This window comes from Lolium rigidum, chromosome 7, assembly GCF_022539505.1.
Source record: "Lolium rigidum isolate FL_2022 chromosome 7, APGP_CSIRO_Lrig_0.1, whole genome shotgun sequence".
NCBI lineage: Eukaryota > Viridiplantae > Streptophyta > Magnoliopsida > Poales > Poaceae > Lolium > Lolium rigidum.
The window spans coordinates 120194413-120217882 of record NC_061514.1 but is presented as its reverse complement, the minus strand read 5'-3'; the positions used below and the strand labels follow the sequence as shown (position 1 = coordinate 120217882).

The window sequence follows — 23470 nt, the reverse complement described above, 5'->3', positions numbered from 1 at the left end:
TCATTGTCCTCATTGATAATCATGACTTTACGGTTAGGACAATCCCTCTTGAAGTGACCATTGCCACCACATGTATGACAAGCCATATCTCGATTGCGCGCAGTAGACATGCTAGAACCACTCGTACTTGCAGCAGATTCACACTTCTTTGTGTTAGACACATTGGAGACCGGTTTGCTAGGCGGAGTAGAGTAAGGTGCGGAGCGCGTAGATGACGTCGGCGCATTGATGGGGGTGCCCGAGGCGTGAAGCGCCCAACTCCCGTAGTACGGCCTTTAACCTTAGCTTCGTCAGCCAACTGTGATTCAACTTCTCTTGCATGATGTAACAATTGATTCATATTGTTGTAACTGTAATGACGAACAATGCCTTTGATATCATACTTCAATCCGTTGAGAAAACGCTGCATTGTCATCTCGAGAGACTCACGGACACGGCCACGCTGCATAAGCATCTCCATCTCCATGTAGTATTCATCCACAATCTTCACACCTTGTCTCAATAGGGTCAACTTATCATAAATTGTACGCAAATAATTAGTGGGCACAAAGCGAGAATTCATCGCCTCCTTCATAGCACGCCATGTGAGAATAGGTTGCTCACCATCCTTTTGCCGATTACGAACAAGTGCATCCCACCAACGCAATGCATAGCCATCAAATTCGGAAGAAGCAAGCTTGATCTTCCTATCTTCAGTGTAATTCGGATGTAAATTCCATAACTTCTCAATCTTGAGCTCCCAAGTGAGGTATTCTTCAACATCAGCACCTCCTTCAAACTTGGGTATGGAGAACTTAGGCTTACCCAATCCATCTTCTTCATCAAATCCACGACCATGGCGTCCAAGTTCAGCCCAACCACGAGGACGGTTACCACGTCCAACACCACGACCAGGTGCTGCATCATGTGGATCAAGGTCTTCATCCTATTGTTGCTGTTGGTTTGTAAGATTTTCAACAGACATTTGCAAAGTTTGAAGAGAGCGTTGGATATCCGTCATTTGATCTTTCATTGTAGTGACGGTCTCATTAGTAGCATCCATCTTCTGGGAGATCCCTTGGACCGTTCCCTTAAGCTCAGCACCTTGAGTGCGGAATTCACGTCATATCTCATTACGAAGAGCTTCATACTCCCTCCATGTGATGATATCTGCAGAATTCTTGTTTTCCTGGTTAAAAATTTTTTGATCACTAGCAGACATGATTAGTAGGTTAGTGCACTAAATCAAAAAATATATGGTGGTACTCTCACAACTCACTCAAAAACTGATAAGAAAAGGAGATCTTATCGTTCCAAAGTAAATTAGTGTTGCTTACTACTTGTAGTAACAACTAGTGCACGGATGTAGCGAAGCGAATATCAAGGGTATAAGAACAAATCACACGGCAAAGCAGGATATATGTGGGGCTGTAGGTAGGCTACCTATTTGCACCAATAACAAGCTATAGTGCTGACCGTAGACAACCAATGATACTCACACAAGGCGATAAATGTGGCAATGCAACTATATGGATGAAAAGGTTGCAATACACTCGAGATACGCTAGCAAAGCTCAACGAGACAGGCACAAGATTGCTCAACTACAGGTGCAGTAAAGGAAACTTAGGCCTTCACTTGATTCTTCTAGCACTTCACTTTTCTTTTTAGATTTTCTTTTTGTATAATACGCAGCTATGTAGCTCTTTTTGCTTCTTTTCTATTTTCTGTTTTTTTATATGACACTACTCCTTGATAACACGGCCAACAAAATATGCAAAGCACCAAACCCTAATGAGCAGCCCGTCGAGCGTTGAAACTAGTCTCTTCTGGGGAAGTTCCTAGTCACCTTTATCGATAGGCTATGTCTATGGTTGGGAAAAAGCACACTGTACACTATGTGGACTCGGAGTAACAATAACTGAAACTTAGATGATTGCGGAAACTCAAACCCTAACAATACTAGATGGAAGAAAAAGATACGCAAAATCAACTACGGAAAGCAATTAAAACTCGAAATTAGTGCAATCTAAAGCTATGGCAAACCCTAACCCTAATATTGTTGGCTTTTTCTGGATAGGAACACACTCAAAACTCAACTATCGGGTGGATTGTGGATGGCTTACCGAGGAAACCCGAGAATCTGATACCAAGATGATAAGGGGTGGCCCGATCTTCTCAGTAAGCAACGGTGGTGATGATGATCACGGGATGAACACAGCGGAGAATCACAGATGATGAAATGGATGATAACTTGTATGACGCAACGAGATCTCTCGATTGGTCCCTGTCGCCAATGCAACAGCTCTCAACCACCGCAAGATATTCGCAACTCCACACACTTGCGCACGTAGCCGCCGACCACGAAGCGGTAAGTTGCAATCTTCTAATTCCCAATGGAACATCAGATCACACAAGACTTTCAGATCCACACCAAATCAAGCAATATGGTGTAGGGAATTCAATAGTTTTGCAGAGCAAACAACTAAGAACTAAGATTTATCTTAAACGTGGTCTAAAGCAACTTTGGGGGCGTCCTGGGCACTTATATAGGCGTCCGGGATGACCTCAGGTCGAAAAAGTACGAAAATAACCGACCCAGAATAGATCGCGGTCGAGACGGACTCGGACACGGCCGGTCTGGGGGCCGGTCGACCGGGCCTGGGACCGGGCTGGCCGGTTCAAACCGGGCCAGGGACCGGGTGCTGACCGGGCTCGTGAATTGTCGCGCAGTAACCCTCCCGGTTGGCGCCGGGGCGGACCCGGCATGCCACCCGGTCGGACCGGGCCAGGGACCGGGCGCGCCGGCGTGGCTGCCGGTCTGATCGGGTGCTGGGCCGGCCTGGACTTTGGCTTCTCCTCTCGCGCATCCCTCCCGCTCCTCCCTCGCGCGTCCATGGAATATCTTCATGTCCAGCTCCACGCCCAGCTTCTTGTCCATCTTCACGTTCAGCTGCTCCTCTCCTCCTCGTGCGATGCTTGTCTCCTCTTCATACCTGATGATACATAAATAACATGACTTAGGCAGTATAAAGTTCTCATCAATTAAAGTATCGTTTAGGAACAAGTTCACATGTTGTTTAAGTAGCTTCGCACGAGCCCTTGTAATAGGTCCAGTCCTAACCTCATTGGACTTGAGCTTAACAACAGCTTCATCTTTATCTTGTAATGACGGAGGTAGTGATGTAGTAGGGATGTCCTCATCAAAAGATGTTTTCGATCCGTTTTTGATCCGATCCGTAGTCCGATAGAATCCACATCTGAATCCGTATCCGGTCATTATCCGCTTCGCTCCTAATCCAGCAAAAAATATGATAAAGGATATGAAGAGAGCATTATTCTCTAGTGACTAATGATGGATGATGAATGCATTCCAAAAGAGGCCCACGAAATGAAAAGAAACAAATAGGCCCAAATAAGGCGGCGCGGCGATGCGCGCGAAACCCCTATGGCACGGAGTTCCATAAAACCCATTCTGCCCCACCGTCTCTCTGTCGTTCCGTCCGGTACCTTCCATTCCTCTCTCTCTTCCTCCACCTCTCTCCCTCTCCCCTTCCTCACTAGAGTATCTCCGTGCCGTGCCCTAGATCGCCGCCGCCGTGCCGTGCCCTAGAGCCGCCGCCGTGCCCTAGAGCCGCCGCCGTGCCGTAGCGCAGCGTCGCCGCCTCCGCCTCGCCCTCCAAACCCTCCGCCTCTACCGCGCGTCGCCACCGCCGTCCGCGCTCTACCTCGTCGCGCCCTGCTGCCTCAACCCCGTCCGCGATTTCGGCCCTCGGTTTCTGAGGTACGAGCATTTCCTCATCCACTGGCTAGTTAACCCCCATCGACCTCCGGAATTTTGGGTACATCATCTAAATCCGCCCCCGTCTCTGGCCGCAGTTCTCCCGCTTCCGCCTCCGGCAAAACCTAGGGTTCGGCGACAGGATGCAGAAGCTGGGGCTCTCCGGGCTCAGGAGCCTCGAGGGGTTCCGATCCCTCGCGGGACCGACCTCGACGAACGGGAAGCCCACGAACCCCAAGCCCTCGTCGGATGCTGGGGGCGGCACGTACGGGAGCTTCGCCAACCTTAAGATGACAGCAGGTACCCCGGTTTGATTTCCCCCCATTCCTCCCTGGTTTGGCTTCAAGGAGGCCGTCTATTTCGTGCGTCGCACCGATTTCTCTCAATATATGTCTACTCGCAGAGAAATTAGTCAAGGAGCAGGCCTCGGTGAAGACCGATCTGGAAATGACGGTATGTTTCTGAACATTGTGCAATTTCCTGTGACTGTCGAGCGATTGACTGAACGGATTCCTACCATTCAACTGTATGAACTGCGAATTGGTCCTGAAATTTAGCCAGGCATCATGGCACCGGGCCACTATTTAGGTTTCTGCATACATTTGGATGTTGTATCCGTCTTAGTGTGGGCAAATAGAACAAGAGTTGTCTTCTTGTTGATCAATGCCATAATTGCATAGTTTTATGTTATTTAGGGCTGTCTCAATTGTGTCATTCTGCTTGTGTAACACAAGGGTAGCCTAGTTTATGCTTATGGTTTTGTCCTGGAATCCTGTGGTATTTTCTTATTGCTTTGTGGGCAGAACAAATAAACTGCGTTTAGACCATGATGTGATCACGTATGCAGCATCAACATGGCAGTAGAATGCTAAAACAGAATAGCCAACACACAAATATAAAATCGTATCATTCTGGGCCTGCACTTGTTATAGTTAGTGCAGATCTCATGATTTTACGCGTCTTTCTGCGGTGTTTAGATTCCGTATTGTTTCCCCAGATGCTACATATATGCAGCTGTGCTAAAAATAGGGTCTACTGGTGACATGTTTTTGTACCAACGGAGGTACACATGGTTTTTTTCCTCTCTGGAAGTATGCATCCTTTCAAATGCTGAACTATATCTGCGGCAGAGGTCACAGAGCTCCTTATATTTATCACTTGCAAAATATGAGAATGTTGCCCTCTGTAGTTTCTGCTAAATACATGGGTTAGGTGGAAGTCCAATTTCCTGCTTGTCATTTATCTTATTTCAGTGGGCTTATGTATGTAAGATCATCGAGATAGCTACTCCGGAGCGCAATTAAACATGGACACGTCCCTTCAGAATCACTACCATGTTAGGACTATTTGCTTTGCGTCTAGTTGTATTGAATTCAGAATGTCAATATGGCATGATAATTTTCATTACCAGTTCAACACAGTCACCTTTGACGGTTTAGATGTTCCAGTGCTGTGGTCATGTATTGCAAATTGGCTGAAGTGCGTAACAAATTTATCACCATGTAGCAGCATTTTTCTGCAGCAATATTACTTTGGTGTCACAAAGAATATCTTATTACTGATACATATGCTTTATGTGACTTTAGCATACCAAGCTGAAAAAAGCAACAGAGCAGATAAATATGTTAGAAGCAAAACTTCAACAAGCTGTGAATGAAAACGTGAAGCTTAAGGTGAAGCAGACTGAAGATTCGAAGCTCTGGCAGGGATTAGATTCAAAAGTTTCCTCAACAAAGACCCTGTGCGATCAGTTGACTGAAACTCTGCAGCAGTTAGCAAGTCAGGCAGAAAGAGGTAATGTTTGCGCTGGTGTTTTGTCATGCACACCTGTTGTTCAGATCTAACTGTCAAAACGATGCAATGGCAGCTGAGGAAGATAAGAAGTTTTTTGAGGAGACGCTTGGGAAGAACTTCAAAGCTTTAGATGAATTCAACCGCTCGCTGCATGATACCTCGGCAAAATTGGAATGTGCAGAACAAAATATCATGTCAGGTTGGTCTGCCTCTTCTCATTTCACATGTAGTGCTAATCTTGTAGAATGCCGACTATTATTTAACTCAGTGCCAGGCTCTGCATATGTGCTAGGGTACCTTCATCTGCTATACTGTTGTTTACATCATCAAGACCCTAATGTCTTTTGCAACTCCACGCCTATTTATATGATATGTTTATGATAAAATGATTAGCAGTATGCTACATATATTGCAAAATTGGAATGTGCAGAACAAAATATCATGCAGGTTGGTCTGTCTCTTCTCATTTCACATGTAGTGCTAATCTTTTTAGAATGCCGACTATTATTTAACTCAGTGCCAGGCTCTGCATATGTGCTAGGGTACCTTCATCTGCTATACTGTTGTTTACATCATCAAGACCCTAATGTCTTTTGCAACTCCACGCCTATTTATATGATATGTTTATAGATAAATGATTAGCAGTATGCTACATATATTTACATGATCACATTGTCCCATTAACTCAGGTAAACAGGAGATGTTGCGGATTAAACAAGAGAAAGAAGAAATGGATCGGAGTTACAAAGAACAGATCTATGCAAATGATACCACCATAAGGGAAAAAGGTATGCATTAGCGTATCTGTACCAATTGTACAAATAAGAAATAGTATTGACTATCTGCTTAAATTGAATCATGAGTATGTATGGGCAAGTTGTTATAACATTAGAAATTCATGAAGGAGATAAGCCTATCTAATTGCGGAAGCTGTTGGGGAAGTTTGGAAGTTAATATGCTACTCCCTCGATCCATAGTAAGTGTTGGGGCTTTAGTTTAATTTAGTCCAAATTTGAACTAAAACTCCGTCACTTATTATGGACCGGAGGGAGTACTTCATTGAACAATTTCCATCTAGTACTTTCAAGAACTCAAGATGCCCTTAGTGCAACAGTAGTAATAACAAGCAATAAGCCCTGTTTTGCTTTTTAAATGCAGATTCTCTCATCACACAGTTGGAGGTTTCAGTTGAAGAAAATAAAGCCCGCTTGTTGTCTGCTGACTCCCGCCTGCAATGCATGGAGCAAGACTTGAAGCTAAAACAAGATGTTTGCACTTGCCTGAAAGAAAACCTTGCAAGTGCCGAAAAAGAAAAAAATGACTTGGAGCTTAGGAACCAGGGATATATTCTGGAAGTTGAAAGACTGTCCAAGGACAATAAGGATGCTGATGCGTTGCTGAGGAGTTTTGTGGCTAAAGTAGCTGAGCTCGATAGAGAGCATGCATCAATGTCAAATCATGTCTCTAGACTACTTTCTTCATTCGAGAAGTACTATGGAATGGTCCAAGAGGAGAAAATGCTGATAACAACATCTGCTAAGGACAAACTGGAACATCTTCAAAACCAGTTTGTAAATTTGACATCAGAAAACAGTGGTCTCAAACTTGAAATTGGGGAACTGAAGTCCAGAATCATGGAGTTACAGAAAACTCAAGAAATTGTTATGGTTCAACATGTAGAAGAATGCCAAGTGGCTGAAGATAAAATCAGAAGATTGGAGTCTGAAGCAGCAATCTCTGCCTCCAATGTGAATCGCTTAGAACAGTTATCTTCTGAACTACAAGGGAGAGTTCAAAAGTTACTGGAGGATTCTAGCCTTGCTGAAAACCAAAAGGTTCGTGAACTAGCTGGTGAAGAATAAATGAACAATTGCTATTTAACCTGTATGCTTCCTTACTCATGCGATTGCAATTTTGCAGGAAGAGTTGATACAGAAGACTTTGAAGCTAGAATCAGATAACCAGGAGCTTCTAGGAAGAGTGCAGTCAGTTTTGGATGAAAAATCAACTGATACAGAATCTCTGCAGCACGAGATCACTAAGCGTGACCTTCAGGCTGAAACATTTGAAAAACAGATCAGTGAGCTCCGCAGTTTTCTTGACGAGAAGGAACAGTTGTATATTTCTTCAACAGAAAGAGAAAAGAGTTTGGAGGAACAGAAATTACAGGTTAATGTTTATTATTCTTGCAAGTATCATGATGTAGTCATCTGTAGGCAACATATAACCTTCATCTCCTGCCCAGGTCCAAGCATCACTTGCTGCAACAGAATGTCAACTTACCGAGGCCAAAAAACAGTATGACCTCATGCTCGTGGGTAAACAGATAGAGCTATCAAAGCATTTGAAAGAGTTATCACTCAGAAATGATCAGGTATTACATTTCTATTAATTGTATGTCACTTCTCTTTTTCAATCACAAATGACAGTTTATGAATGATTTTGCAGGCAATCAATGATATCCGTAAGAAATATGAATTAGAAAAGGTAGAAATCATTAGTGCTGAAAAAGAGAAGGTAAATACCTTCTTTAAGGAATTTCTATATGCTAGATAGTTGGTATGTTAATATGATTCTTACTCTGTTTATCTGACTTTAAAATTTCAGGCAGAAAAGCTCATAAGGGAAATGGAGAATAAATGTAATGAAAAGTTATTAGAGAACAAGCGAGAATCTGAGAGGTGCTTGACACGTCTTAAGGAGGAACATGGCGCAGTGGTACGTAGAACTTGGTCGGTTTCTCAATAAACGCTACATTTATTTTGAAACAAATGAAGGTTACAATCTAGTTCTGATGACAATGCATGTATCCATTTCGACTGAATATGCTAGTTCTGGAGTAGTTAAACAAAGTAAGCTGAACAGTTCAGCTACAGATAGTATGTACAAATAACTGCATACCAGACTTCGGTGGAAGTTCTTTCATGCACAATGCTCATTGCTGAAGAGGCATTATTACCCTAAAACTACTGAATTTTTTTGGCATGTCTTTTTGTTCTTGCTCTAAATAGACTTGACATGTAAACTGTATAGGAAGTTATACATAAACACCCACTGATAACAATAAGTTCAAAGTATCCTCAATGGCGTTAGGGTAACATTTGCACCACCTTTATCTTTTATTTAATTGGATGTAATGTACTAAGAAATCTAATCTGAGAGGTGCTTGACACGTCTTTTATTTAACCAGCGAGAATCTGAGAAAAGCTAAGTAAAAACATGTTGCTGTTAGTCATGAAGTTTTTGAAATAATATTGCTATCAGTAGAATTCTTCATTGCATCACCAGTATAGTCTTGTCCAGAAGGTTCCTTGAGTGGTATAAGCCTGTCAGGACTAAGGAAGCACTGCATACAACACAGTGCAGATGTACAATTAAGCCTGTACAGTAGAGCTGTTTTTCTTCTGAAATGACAATTAAGGTTGTTTCCTGATATCCAGGTGGCAAGAATTCAACAGGATAATGAGCATAAGGAATCAACTCTTCGAGCTTATCACAAAGAAGAATTACAGCGCATTCGTTCACAGGCTGAGAATGAACTGAAGGAGGTCAGTCATAAGTTGAACCAAATGTTTTGAATGTGTCAGTTTTATTTTCTAATAAGTTCTGGTAAAAAATGTAGAGGCTGTCATCGCTCAGACAAGAGCATCAAGCTCAAATGAACTCAGTGAACGTACAGCATGAGGAAGATTGTCAGAAACTTCAGGATGAACTGGAGCTTCAGAAGTCAAAGGTAGTGACTCTTGAGGCTTTTTGTTCTGAAGGCTGTGACTGGAAACTATACTGAGCAGTGTTTGTTTGGTGCAGGAGGAGAAGCAAAGAGCGTTATTACAGTTACAGTGGAAAGTGATGGGTGAAAATCAACAAGTTGATCAAGAAGTGAGTTCTAAGCAGGTACTGTCTCTATTTGCTAATTTGGTAACCATGTATTACTATTTTACTAATCATTTAATCAATGTGTATATGGCTTGAATTCATTTTGTTGTTGTTTGGTCGTAAGGCATGCTAAGTGTTCAACCAAAAGAAAGGTTGCATATGTTTTCACTTGAAAGTTGTTAATCATAATTTGGCCATGTTGGGAGCACATAGACTGGTGTTCTAAATTCCTATCCTGCCCTTTTCTTGTTAATGTTAATCATTTGCTGGTTTTCCTTTCTAATTCATCTCACAATTAGGCTATAGTTCATTATGAAATAAATAACTTATGAATTCTTTGTTTCATGGATAAAGAGGAGAGATCCATATGTCAGAAAAGAAAGTCAGGTTCAGTTGGCAGGTCCTGAGACCAAACGGAAGGTAAGATATCTTCTCTTTAATGATGAACTTGATTACCCTGCATTTTAGGAAGAGTGATCTCTTTAGAAACTCCGTACTTGAATGTTTTTATGTTACGTTTCAGGATTTAAAATTACCTGGAGTTATACAATCACCAATTTCAAACGCACTAAGGAAGGTAGAGAAAGGAACTCAGGATGTTCCTAATCACAGAAAGGTGATTTTTTGTCACATATAGATTTTATCTTTTTCATCTGATTTTGGGCATGGACCATGTTTCATTTTGAGCGAGTTAATATGAAAATCTATGTTTCCATGCTGTATGTTTCTTTGCTTTTCTAACATTCCTTAAATTAGGTAACACATCATGAATATGAGGTGGAGACAGCAAATGGAAGAATTACAAAGCGCAGGAAAACAACAAAGAGCACTGTCATGTTTGGGGTACAAGCTTTTCCTGTTTTTCTTTGCATTTGATTGTCTGCCCGTTCCATTCATTTTAATACTTTCTTTACCCATTCAGGAGCCTAACACTCAGAAGTCGTTGCATAATACTGTTGAAAAGAATGTTTCAAGAGCAAGAAAGGTATGATGGTCGTCAATATAAATAACTGTGTACCTCAACTTCCCAATATTGATTTATAAAGGTTTAACCAACATTTTTGTGATGAACTTCAGAGTTTAATGTTTGATTATATGGACACTTTTACATCATGTATAATCCTGTTAAGGTTTTCTCGATAAAGTAACCCTACGAAATTTCCCTGTAATATAATATTAGTTTTTTGAATAATTATTATATGTACTGTTTGATTGTTCAAGAATATTTTCTTGCTGTGCTCCTCTTATGAAGAGATGCATTCGATTTCCCATGGCGTACTAAACACCACTTCATGTAGATTGTAGAGTTACTATTGTCAGAACTATATTGAAATGTTGGAAAAATGTTGAATTCTCGAGGTGCCGGAGAGTATCTTTTATCAGATAGTCCATACTCATTATTTCCTTGTTATTATTCCATCGTGATATCACCAATGTTGCTCTCTTGGTTTTCCCACTTATCTCGCAATCTTCTTGGAGTAAGCATCAAGTGCATAATTTAAACATGAGCTCATGCTCTTCTTTCTACAGTGATTGATCATGGAATAAAATTCAGTCAGGAAGCACATATGTATCTTGACATTTATGCTTTGGCATTCTGCAGGTTGTTCCAGGATCCCGCCCCCATCCTGCAAATATCGGTGAATTATTTTCTGAGGGCTCCTTGAATCCATATGCTGAAGACCCTTACGCCTTTGACTAGAAGGTATAAAGTTGCAGTTGGTTATTTTTGGAGAATAGCGTTGTAGCAATCTCACGCCTTACATTTGCCTTTTAAAACGTTTATGTGTTGCTCTCTCTCTCAAAAAAAAAAAAAACGTTTATGTGTCATTTGGACCAATAGTGTCCCAACAGGTTTCGAGTTTCTTTTAACTTGTTCAATAGTCGCATCCTTGTATGACACATGGATGTGCTCATTGCTGTCTAAATTCTAATAAAGATATTGCTCTGGTAGTGGTTATATGATCTGACAAGTTCGCTGAGTCCAGAAATGTTGTTTTAACAACCTACTGAGCTCTTGCTCTTGACTTGTTTCCACAATGGTACCATGTTTAGTTTGTGATTTGGGGTTGTGATCTTTTGCATGCTGGTTACTGCCACAAATGATTAGCAATGGCCCTTTAGCATAGTAGTTTTTCGGTTAACAAATATTTTCTTGATGACCTGGACTTGACTATCAGTGATCTTGTTTAGAAGGTATATTTTCCGTTTCTATTGATCGGTGACTGTATTTCAGTTCAGTAGTCAAGCAGTCTTCATTATCGGTGGTGGTATCCTATGGGTGTTATTTTGAACATATGCATCTTTCAAGTTTTGATAGATCTGTACTTGGTATAATTGCATTCCGTAGGTACCTGTGTTTTTCAGATTTTTTTTTGATCAATTACTGTTTTTATCCATTATCATTAATTAAGAGCTGGTTGTTTTCATAGTTTATTCTTCATGTTAGATGCTATATTTTGTTTCAGCTAAATTAACTCCATCTGAATTTGAACACCTGATCCTTGCAGCTCACATCTGTTGGTGCTGATCTTCAGAAGCATGAAAATGCAAACCTGGATTGCAAAATCCACTGTTGCCACCGGGTTGAGCCAATGGTTTTGCTTCCTGCCCAGGTCAAGACGTCTGATAATCCCGGTGTTCATATGGCTGTCGTTAACTCCGCTGTATCTGGAACATTGATATGATAAAAACTGTGATCTTATGTACGGAGTACTACATAAATTGAGCTCCTTCCAGACTATGGAGTAGAGGAATTATTTTGTACCGTTTTTTTCTTTCTTGGATTGCTCTTCGTTATAAGGCAGAAACAATGGAATTGCTGATGCGGGGTTCTGATCTTACTTAGTCACGGTGGAATCATCCTGCATCCATAAACCATACTTGTGTCGATACAGTGGAATGACACAATGCAGAAGTATGCTACAGTATTCTTTTTGGTCATGTTATGTTCCCTTGAACAAATCTTGATGCAATGCATTATTGCCCCCAAAAGGTTTATTTTTCTTATTTTAGATAATGGAAGAGCAAACTCCACCTGTCTGATTTATTACGAAGTTTAAGAACGAAATAAAAAACAGATAGTGCCCATCTGACTGATGTTAACGTACTGGTTTACTAATTTTTAGTGGGACTGGTGAAAACTTTTTTCCGTCGAACTCTAGCATGGTCGTCTTCATCCCGCTGTCCTGCTGAGTCCATGGTGCTGGTTTAGGTGAAGAAATGGCACTGGAAGTAGTTGGTTTAGGAAGGCCAGCTTGGAATGTGGAGGCATTCGCCTAGGCTACATGTGTATGCAAGGCTATTGGATGAATAGTATTGCAGCAGGCAAAAAAAAGTTCAGGCCCCCTTTAGATTGAATGATTTTAAGAATAATTTAGGATGAATCAAAGGATGGTTTTTCAAGGTATCTCTTTGAATCAAAGGAATTATTACACCTCCAAAATTTGAATCGATTCCATTCCTACACATCAATTCCATAGAAATTTCAACATCCACTCTAACCTCTTTTTTACACTCATTTGAATAGGATCAAGTCACTTTTCCAATGTCGCTATGTTTTGCAATCATCTGAACCGTGTCCGCAACACTACCGAATTCCTCTGTTTTTTTTCTCTTCCTCTGCTTTGGTCCGGTTCAACTGGTTGTTTGGGTGCTTAGGGGGTGGCTGTTGTGGCTTACGGAGTGCCAGGCTTCCTCGTGGTGGATGTGCTCGGAATCTCTTTTTCTTTGATGGTCTTGTTTGGGGTTTCAATTCAAGTTCTAGGGTGAGCATTCCATCGTTTGATGGTACGGCGTATTTGAACCTAGGTGAGAGGGCAGGGGCCTTGTTCGGTGATGGATGGGTTGCACCGTGAAGCAGTTCGTCTTTGTTCGAAGCCGATGAAGGCCTTCATCCATTGGTGTGGCGTCTTCCTCCTCCGCTTTCCGCGTCAATCTTTTTTTCTTTTCTCGAAACGAAGGCAAAAGCTTTGCCTCATCCATTAATTAAGATGAGAGTGCCCAATTTTTAGGAGAACATCTGACGAAGACCTACGATAACAATACCAAGCCCACACAAGCAACATACCTACACACACCCACAAACAAGCATAACATAGACCCAAACTACATGGCCGCACTCACTCTAGCCAACACAAGTGTAAGGGTACATAGCCCCTATGCGTGTTTTTGGTAATTAATAACTGTCCCTATAAACTAATGTTTTCATTTAGTTTATATGAAAGAATATTTTGTAGGTAATTTTTGTAGTTTATGTGTTGGATTCAAGTGTGGATGCCATGAAGATAAAGATATACCTTAAGTATTGGCAGCGAGATCATCATTTTTAAGATAAGAATATGATATGATCAAGAAGAAGAAATGAATATGGAGTTCTTGTGTTTAACTCAATTTAGCCATGCTCTAGGTTATGTGTTAAGCAATGGATGACCAAGATCTTGAGAGTTCTGATTTCAGGAGAAGAATTTAAGATTTGATTCTAAGCCGGTATCATGATAGACTCATGAGTTGAGCTATGGTTGACTAAGTTTTAGATCATGCAATCAAATGAAGAGTTCTATATGTACCTCAAGATATTGTGATAGAGCATGATGAGATACAAGGTTGACCAAGAATAAGTGTGAAGATTGAATTGAAGTTGGTCAACACATGGAGCATAAAGATTGAACCACATGAGATCATGTGATCTTGTGGTATCGTAAACTTTGTTATTTATGACTTGTGAACTAAACCATCATATGTGTGTCTTTGTGTTGTCTATATGGGTTGGGTATCTTGACATGAGCATGCATCAAAAGTAAGATCTCATATAGCCCATGCGAGAATGTCATCAAGTGGTGATCATCATCAAAGTTCAGAAAGGGAATGTTCAAGATGACCATCTCGAGAAGATCATATGCTTGAAGCTTGTTTTCCATTTGGTGATACGAATATGTGAATATGTGCCCTAGTTAAGCTATCCCATAGTGGTGTATGAGGGAGAAAATTGCGAGTCTTCACGAAGCAATAATGATCAAGTGAAGCATTTCGCTTGAATGAATGTTGAAGCATTGTCATCAAGGTCAGGTGGGATGCGCAAAGAAAAGGTACGGCCTTTGTAGGTTTTCCTTTCATCGATCTCAATGTGGTTGTTAGGAGACCGGGTTATAGGATAGATAGCCGCACTACCAAGAGAGGCTTTCAGTTTGGTAACTTGATCACAGTGTTTTAGGGAGCTCAATCATTTGCATACTTTGCATCCCTTGTTCTTGTTGCTTCTTGGTGTTTCTCTATGTGAGGTTCTTGAGCTTGTTTCTAGATTTTCAACAAGCCCAAGTTCATCCTTATTTGGAGGTTTGAAGATTTGTCATCGAAAATGTAATTCGTATGCATCTTCCATATATTGTGTTTTCAAGTTTGGAGGTTTTACCGGTTCTTTGTTTAGGAAGGTTTGACACCTCTCCTTATTTGGTATTTTCCTCTTTCTCTTTCTTTGGGTTTCTACTCTCTATTAGATAGAGCTGGTTCTCAAATTTTAAAAGCCCAAATTTGCTAAAATCGGAGTACGTATGAAAAATATATTACTATTTTCGTAAGTGTAGTTTTTCTATCAGCGGTACAGTCGACAACACAGATCTGGCGCCAGTTTAGTCTCCGTCGCGACCCTGCCGGACCTGCATCCAGTTTGCATAGTCCGTGGGTCTTAACACCGGGCATGGCGCCGGTTTGCTTGGTCCATTTTCTACCGGGCTCTACCATTGTGCCTGCCAGAATGCTTCTGTAAAAAATCTGGGGCTACTCAGTTTTGCCTCCAAACGGTCATATTTGGTTCTCCTATAAAAATAGCTTCTTCCCCAATATTTTCTTAGGGTTCCTGAGCTTATTTTCTTCCACCATTGTTGAATCTCGAAAGCTTGCTTCTTCCCAATTCCTCCTATGATTTTTGCATATTTTATAGGGCTTTGAACGATCTAGATATACAATCCCCATCCATTAATTCTTCCTATAAGTGAGGGGAACCCTTTGTATCTAGATCTTTGAGTCATTGGTTGACCTCCACCATTGTTGTTGCTCTCTAATTCCTCCCCAACACTTGTTGCTTTGGTGGGATTTGAGTGTGAAGGATTTGAACACCAAACGTGTTCTTGCTTTGCATCCTTGCATACTATTGGGCTCTCCATTATGATTAGTTTGAGTGAGAGACCGTGAGCTTGTTACTCTTGGAGGGTGACCCCCTAGGTGGTTTGGTGGTTGGTGCTTCGGTGACATCTTTGTGGAATATTGTGAAGAGGCATGAGCTTCTCCTTCATGGAGCTTCTGATGTGGTTGTGGAGCTTTCCATCTCTGGAGTGGAGGAAAAGCTAGCCATAAAGGAAATGCCTTTGTCCTTAGTGGAATTGGCTTGGAGAAGAAGGTGAGCCTTTGTGGCGTTCGGGAGACCTCCGTGGTAGCCCGCATCTCTCCAACGTGACGTACTTCACTTCGTGTGAGGGAACACGGGAATACATCTTTGTCTCTGCATGCTTCAGTTATCTCTATACCTAGTTTAACTTTTCTTGTGATACCCATCGTGCTTGAAGTACTTATATCTTGCTATCACTTGTACACCACATATATCTTGTGCCTATAATGCTTATATATAGTTGTTGTTGGTGCACTTAGTTGAGCCTAACATATTTAGGGCTTGTGTTTGTAAAATAAACGTTAGTTTAATTCCACATTCTTACAATCCAAATCCGTAATTGTTTCTAAAACGCCTATTCACCCCCTCTAGGCGACATCTCGTCCTTTCAACAAGGGGACACAAGGCAACACGAACGAACACTCCAAACACGACACTCCAACACCGCACCGACAAAGACCAGCCATCAATCAACTACGAAACTAGAGTAGGCAGGATCAAAGGTGACGAGAAAATCACAAACCTCTCCAGGCACCGTTGCCAATTGTCCGACTTAGCAACCTCATCACCAAAAGGAACCATATGCCTTCCGGACTCAGGTGAGAGAGAGACTTCAACGTCAACCATACCACTCTTCTCAAAGGCAAGTGCCTGACTCGGCGGAGAAGTCCCAACCGAGCCTAGCACTAACAGAAAAACACCACATATGAATCCCCACACACCTCATTTAGCTCTGGCGTGGTCTGCAAAACCGGAGCCAAGATCCCGTCTGTGCGCTCGCTCGCAGAGACAACCGACAAAACATACTACAACGAATGGCTGGGACTGCAACAAGGAGAGAAACAACTATAGAGATGTTGTTTCTCAACCACCAATGACTTTTTCTCAGCGGAGCCAAGTGGAAACAAAGCATGCACGGTGACGAGCTCCTGTCCACCAGAAGAACATGCCACCATTGGCTCCAAAGGAACACCAACGCGTGCCAAGAATAGCTTGAGACTCGCCAACTCTTCACGAAGGGGGCGAGACGCCTCCTCGACCCGGTTATCAACCAACTACGCGAGGTCCAAGCTCAGCAAGGCAAAATGGCACTAAAGGAGAGAGTCGAAACAACTCGTGTTGACATTGAACTCCTCGCAACACATTGGAGAGGGCCTTGGCGGCGATGTTGCAGTCGACGATGAGCGGCACACGACCTCAACCCAACTCCGGGAAGCCGAAGGATGACGAGGTTGAGCGTTCCACTGGCAAGGAGCAGGTGCATCCGAAGAACGATCTCGCGCGTCCGGAGATCGAGCAGTGAGAAAGCACACATGACATAATCACTCCCGGTGACTAGGACGATGACAAAGGATGCATCTGAAGGGCTCATAGCATGTGCTGACCTAGTGGTCACGCTCGATGCACTGAATGCATCTCCCACTAGCCCAACACTTGAAGGCGAGAGTACGCATGAGGCCTTCTTCCGAAGCAAATGCGATGGCTCGCGACCGGGACGACCTCCCCGACCCACATGTACGCAGTCATCATCGTCTCCAAGAGTGTCAATACCAACATATAGGCCATCGTAGGGCTTCACTAGCGCCTCCTCATCATAGCGCACATCAGCGGTGCCGCGAAACGAACCAGAAACAACACCTTTGGAGGAGGCCAACATCGATTGCGGATCCGAATCTTCATCAACATCATCCTCGTCGGAGCCCAAATAAGCAACCCAAAGCAAGCCCAGAGACGACAACACATCACCAGTAGGAAGGGGTACTTTGACAAGACCACCCGAGGCAACCGACAGTAGAGACAATGACCCGAGCCCCTCGATCAACATGGTAGGTCGCAGAGCAGCCCGTCGGGAGGGCGAGAACCGGTTGGAGGAGCAGCCGCCATCACAAACCTAGAAGGCACATCCTGTCATCCCATGGAATCATCCTTCTCATACCCCGCACGAGGCTAACAAGATGGAGTTGAAGTCACGACCTCGGCGTAGGAGGGATGTCACCCATTGCCACCGCACCCTTCGGAACTAGCCGGTCAAAAGCTCGTCGCTAGGCCGATGTCGTCTTCAGCGAGGGAAGAAGTGGCCAACACGAATACAGATTCTCTCGCGCTAGCCAGGTGAAGAGGACACCAAATGGATGGACGGTTGGTCGATTGTTCCCCCGACCATGGCTGCAGGAACGACGGACGGGCATGCATATGCTGCGGCCTCCGTCATCTGCATATGGGGGTGGCGAGGACGAGCCAACTGCCCCCACGGTTATGTCGTCCTTGCGGGAGGCTAGGACGGTCGTGGCCAATACGGCAACGGAAGTGGCCTGTGGAGCTTGAGAGAATGGCACGGGTAGCACGGTTGAAGCGTTCAACTCAGGCAGAGAGGCCGTTGAGGCCATGGAGCCACACAAACTGACAAGCTTGAAGGCGACAACTGACAACCTCGGTGGAGCGCAGGGTTGATGCAGAGGAATATGACGGCAGGCGAAGCTCGGGTAAGGAGGGTTCCACATAGAGGAGCTTCAGGGAGGCAGAAGAAGAAACGTCGGCGGCCGATGCTCTGGTCGGTGATGAGCATGTCCACCGCGTCACCTGAGATTTTTTTGATAAAGGGAATATATTAATATAAAAAAGATACCAATTACACCCAGCCTCTGCAACAACGCACCACCCTAATGCCACTACAGATGCACACAACCAAAAAAAAGGAAAAGAAAACTAAGAAACAAAAGTCCCGCTACAGCATCTCGGGCCTAACCAATACATCCACCGCCAAGACAACACCTGAAATACAGACTCTCCAAAAAACGACGCCTCCAAGAAGGGAACATTGCTCTAACACCGTCGTCGCCCGATCAACGATCATAGGTTTTCACCCTGAAGATAGTCCCCGCTCTGAAAACAATGCCTCCAACAAGGTCATTGTCAGGCACAACCAGTTAAGGCCAGACCTTGGGTTTTCACCCTGAAAGGTAGGACTCTGAACTTCACATGTGTTGTCGCCCCCACTTTCATACCGCTGCTGGTGAAGCCCAGAACACCAAGCAAGTCCCTCAACAACACGAAGACTTGAACCTCCCTTAGCTAGTCCTCCCCTTCGGCCTTCATGAACTTCTCTTCTTCCGACTTTCATCATGGATCCATAGTCACTTGATGTCAACACAGAAAAAGAGCTTCGCGCCACTCCCTCCAGAACCAATCGGTCGGAATAAAAGCATGGGTGCGCACGACCGAATACCACCGATCCGAGCAAACTCCGGGCAAAAAGCACTCGTTACATTCGCCGGCGGAGCCTTCCGGAGCTCAACACTCCGGCTAGATCACGAGTCCAGGCCTCCGGTAGGTCTTCCTCTTCACGCAAGAGAGACCCTAGGACCACCGCCTTTATTCAGGTCGGACCCCCACGTCGGCGACCATCCCGGGCTGGCCACTCCAACCCTCCACCGGCGACACCGTCGCCGGCTTCCATGCTCCTCCATCTCGCCGCCGGAACACGGTGATAGATCGATAGATCCACCACCACCAACCGCAGGCCGACCCTCTCCGGCGAAGAAGAGGGCCACCTCCATCGTCGTACCCAAGGCTGCTGCCCCGGGCGACCTCGTGTCGCAGGTGAAGCCCGAGATCGCCTCCACTCACCGACGAGAGGCGGCAGGGGGAGGGGGGAATTGGCGCAGGCCATGGGCCTGGCCGCCGCCCACCACCAGCCCCTGCCGGAGTGCTGCGGAGAGCCGACAGGAGGAGGGAGACCGCAGCGCAGGCCGCCGCCGCCATCCCATCCGTGCCGGCCGGTCCACCAGGGGAGAGCCGATGGGAGAAAGGGGCGCAGCGCAGGCCGCCGCCGCCCATCCCATCCGCGCCTGTCGTTCCGCCATGCTTCGTGGAGGGGAGATCCGACCGCCGTCCACCATGGCAACGCCAGAAACAAGGAGAGACGAAAAGAGGACGCTCTCAGGATTCCAGATTTGGCTGCAGCCGCGGTCGGAGGAGGGAGATCAGGGCGGCGGCACCCCGCGCGCACCCGTCGCTACCATGGTCCGCCCACACCTTGCCGGGGCAACTAATTTAGGATTGTTTGATTGACTTCCGCATCTATCTTGATCAATGGGTGTTTATGTGCTTGAAGACCCAGGCTGCGCGTTTTGTTTTATTTTGTTGTTTGCTTGTATGATGTGGGGTCTTTGTAGCTGTTTTCCTCGGCAATTTGAGGCTTTTTTAATTTAAAGCCGGACCTAATGCTTGACTAGACGGTGCCCTAGCTTATGCCATGCCCATGCCTTGCTGGTGTGACTCGGGAGTTGATGTTGCTGGCAGAGAAGTAGATACTTCCGATATACTCCCTCTGTTTTTTTTTAATTAACTCAGATTTAGTACAACTTTGTACTAAATTTGAGTCAATTAAAAGAGAACGGAGGGAGTATGTAACATGATTTTATGGATGGCTATGGGCGAGAAATAAAGCGATATGATGCCAGGGTCATTGACGCTCGGGTACAAAACAACTTTTAAGGCTATGGTCTCGCTTATGACATTTTTTTCCGACTTAAGGAGCTCCATGCTCCTGAATTTTTTTTTTTGAGAAACACAGTAAAAACGTAGACGTTCACATACACGTGCATACACTCATCCCTATGAACGCACACACGCATATCCTACCCCTATGAGCATATTCGGAAGACTGAGCTAACAGATTAGATCTTGAAATTGACGAAGTCACCACAGACATCTCGCTGTCGACGGGAACGTCGCCTTCCACTGAAAGAACATTTCGCCTTTATAAGACACACAGATGTCAAACCTGAGGTTTGAACTCTGGTGGGATGGGGTTCATTAAAATGAAACCAATAAACAAGATCAAGAATCATCCATCATCCAACATAACACAACTGCTACACAGCATAACACTTAGCTCGTCTGCAGGCAACAACCACGAGCTTACAGCAAACAACTGATAGCACCCGTTCAATAAACATCAACTTCAGGAGAGTAATTGCACTTTTTTTTTTTTTTTTGCCAGCAACTTGTGCATGATTCCATCTGTCAGTTGACTCTCTGTCTATCTCGATGCAGACATACAATAGACGGATGCTCGACCCTCAAGAAGCCGAGCTCTGCAATCCCCGTCCTCGGTTGTTGAACTTCCCATTTCATTTTGACCAACTGGGCACGCCCATCTCAACTATAGTTATTTGGAACAGGAGCAGAGCGATTAAGAAAAGGACCACAAGCGCAAGGCGTCAGAGTTCAAAATTGAGGAAAAATGAAAGAAAAAAACATATCGAGTCCTGTAGTATATGTTCAAGGGCAGATGGTCGCTCCCACCTGTTGTGCATAATGACAAAGAGTTTTCGCTTATTAGTGATACTTGCTACTAGTGTGCCCCTCACAATTTGACTAGTGATACGGATTACGGAGTACTTTTTTTTTGCGAATACTTGCCCAGTGATACTTGCTGGGTGTGCATACAGACACACACACTGCAGAGGAGGAAACGCAATGGCGGCAGGTGTGGCTAAGACGGGCGATGGCTCTGCTTCAGTCTACGGCGGGGAGCTGACGTTTTCCGTGCTCATCACCTGCTTCGTGGCGGCCTCCGGCGGGCTCATCTTTGGCTACGACATCGGCATCTCAGGTCAGATTCACGCACACAATCACTACATAATATGATTTGTGCAGAATGTTTGCTTCGTTTCTGATCTCTTGCTAGCCCACGTCATGTTCATGTTCAGGCGGCGTTTCTCAGATGAAACCCTTCCTGGAGGCCTTCTTCCCCAAGGTGCTGAGGTGGATGGCGGACGCGAAGAGGAACCAGTACTGCATGTTCGACAGCCACGCGCTGACATCCTTCACTTCGTCCCTGTACCTGGCCGGCCTCGTGGCGTCCCTGGCAGCCGGCCGCGTCACCAGGTCGCTGGGCCGGCGTGGCACGATGCTGGCGGGCGGGGCTCTCTTCTTCGCCGGCGGCGCCATGACCGGCGGGGCGGCGAACCTCGCCATGCTCATCGCCGGACGGATGCTGCTGGGCTTCGGAGTCGGGTTCACCAACCAGGCCACCCCGCTGTACCTCGCTGAGATGGCCCCCGCGCGTTGGCGGGGCTCGCTCACCCTGGGCTTCCAGTTCTTCGTCTCCCTGGGGATACTCATCGCCAACCTCGTCAACTACGGCACCGCGCGCCTCACGTGGGGCTGGCGGCTCTCCCTCGGACTCGCCGGCGCGCCCGCCCTCATCATGTTCGTCGGCGCCTTCTTCCTCACCGACACGCCCAGCAGCTTCGTCATGCGCGGGAAGGAGGATCTCGCCAGAGCGGCGCTCGTCCGGGTGCGCGGGCCCAGCGCGGACGTGGAAGCCGAGCTCAGGGACATCACGCGCGCCGTGGAGGCCGCGCGCGGCAGAGAGGAGGGCGCGTTCCGGAGGCTTTTCGGGGACGGGAGTACCGGCCGCACCTGACCTTCGCCTTCGTGCTGCCGCTGTGCCACCAGCTCAGCGGCATGATGGTGCTGACCTTCTTCTCGCCGCTGGTGTTCCGCATCGCCGGCTTCGGGAGCAACGCGGCGCTGATGGGCGCGGTCATCCTCGCATCGGTCAAGTTCGGCTCTCTCATCCTCTCCACGCTGGTGATCGACCGCTACGGCCGCAAGGCGCTCGTCATCGCCGGCGCCGTCATCATGGTCGTTTGCCAGGTAAGCATCCATTCCACACGACAGCATCCGATGGATTGATGTAAAGTACGTAAAATTAAGCGCGCACGCTCCTCGTCTTTGGCTTTGTAGGTGGCGAACGCGTGGATCATGGGGGCGCAAGGCGGGAAGAGCGGCGAGACCCCGCTGCCACGGGCGTACGGGGTGGCGTTGCTGGTGCTGACGTGCGTGCAGGGCGCCGGGTTCGGCATGTCGTGGGCGCCGCTCATCTGGGTCATCCCCGGCGAGATCTTCCCGCTGGAGATACGGTCGGCGGGGCAGTCGGTGAGCGTGTCGGCGACGCTGGGGCTCACGTTCGTGCAGACGCAGACGTTCCTCGCCCTGCTGTGCTGCTTCAAGTACGCCACCTTCGCCTACTACGCGAGCTGGGTCGTGGTCATGACGGCCTTCGTCCTCGTCTTCCTGCCGGAGACCAAGGGCGTCCCCCTCGAGTCCATGGCCTCCGTCTGGGAGAGCCACTGGTACTGGAGGCGGTTCGTGGGCGACGGCAAGCGCGTCCAGGCATCTCCGTCTATGTGAACATGGCTTCAATATGTCCAGACGCCGGGAGAAGAAAAAAATTCTTCGTTAGAAAACAGCAACATGATCGATCCGCTCAGTGATAACCTTGATGTGCTCACATGCTCAGTTTGAATTCAGTTAGGCTTTTTTAACAATTGCTTAGTTGCTCACCAAGTATACCACATGGTAATTCAGTTAGGCTTTAGTTAGAGCGTTGCGCTCCTTCTTGCTCCAACTTGCATAGAAAATAATACTGTACTACCCCTCGACCATGACTTGCTGATGTGCTTGCGATCTCGGGTGATGAATGCCATTGTCACGTTGACCATATCTCGCGCAATGAAACATGCTGACAGGTGGGCCATCTTCGAAATCTCTAGCTACTCAGAGTTAAATTTATTTGAGACTGCTCGTAGTGGGAGTAACATACTAGTAACATCACACATCTCAAGGCATTTTGATGATATGATATG

At 45.5% G+C, this 23470-nt stretch overlaps 1 protein-coding gene and 1 pseudogene across 3 annotated transcripts; both read left to right on the top strand.

The window, feature by feature from the left end:
- Positions 1 to 3876: 3876 nt before the first annotated feature.
- On the top strand, positions 3877 to 12200 carry LOC124675388 (synaptonemal complex protein ZEP1-like). Of its 3 annotated transcripts, none has more exons than XM_047211464.1 (19): positions 3877 to 4057; positions 4161 to 4210; positions 5344 to 5551; positions 5625 to 5750; positions 6241 to 6339; positions 6710 to 7386; positions 7472 to 7720; positions 7797 to 7925; positions 8000 to 8068; positions 8159 to 8269; positions 8992 to 9099; positions 9174 to 9284; positions 9359 to 9445; positions 9782 to 9847; positions 9951 to 10043; positions 10184 to 10270; positions 10350 to 10412; positions 11031 to 11132; positions 11938 to 12200. In XM_047211464.1, the coding sequence occupies exons 1-18, from the start codon at positions 3901 to 3903 to the stop codon at positions 11127 to 11129; spliced, it is 2589 nt and encodes an 862-aa protein (XP_047067420.1). In that variant the 5' UTR covers positions 3877 to 3900; the 3' UTR covers positions 11130 to 11132; positions 11938 to 12200. The 3 variants fall into 3 exon arrangements, with proteins under 3 accessions (XP_047067420.1, XP_047067419.1, XP_047067418.1); XM_047211463.1 differs by having other exon boundaries at positions 3878 to 4057; positions 11965 to 12200; XM_047211462.1 differs by having other exon boundaries at positions 3878 to 4057; positions 11896 to 12200.
- Positions 12201 to 21259: 9059 nt separating this feature from the next.
- On the top strand, positions 21260 to 23169 carry LOC124669215 (annotated as a pseudogene).
- The last annotated feature ends 301 nt before the right edge of the window (positions 23170 to 23470 follow it).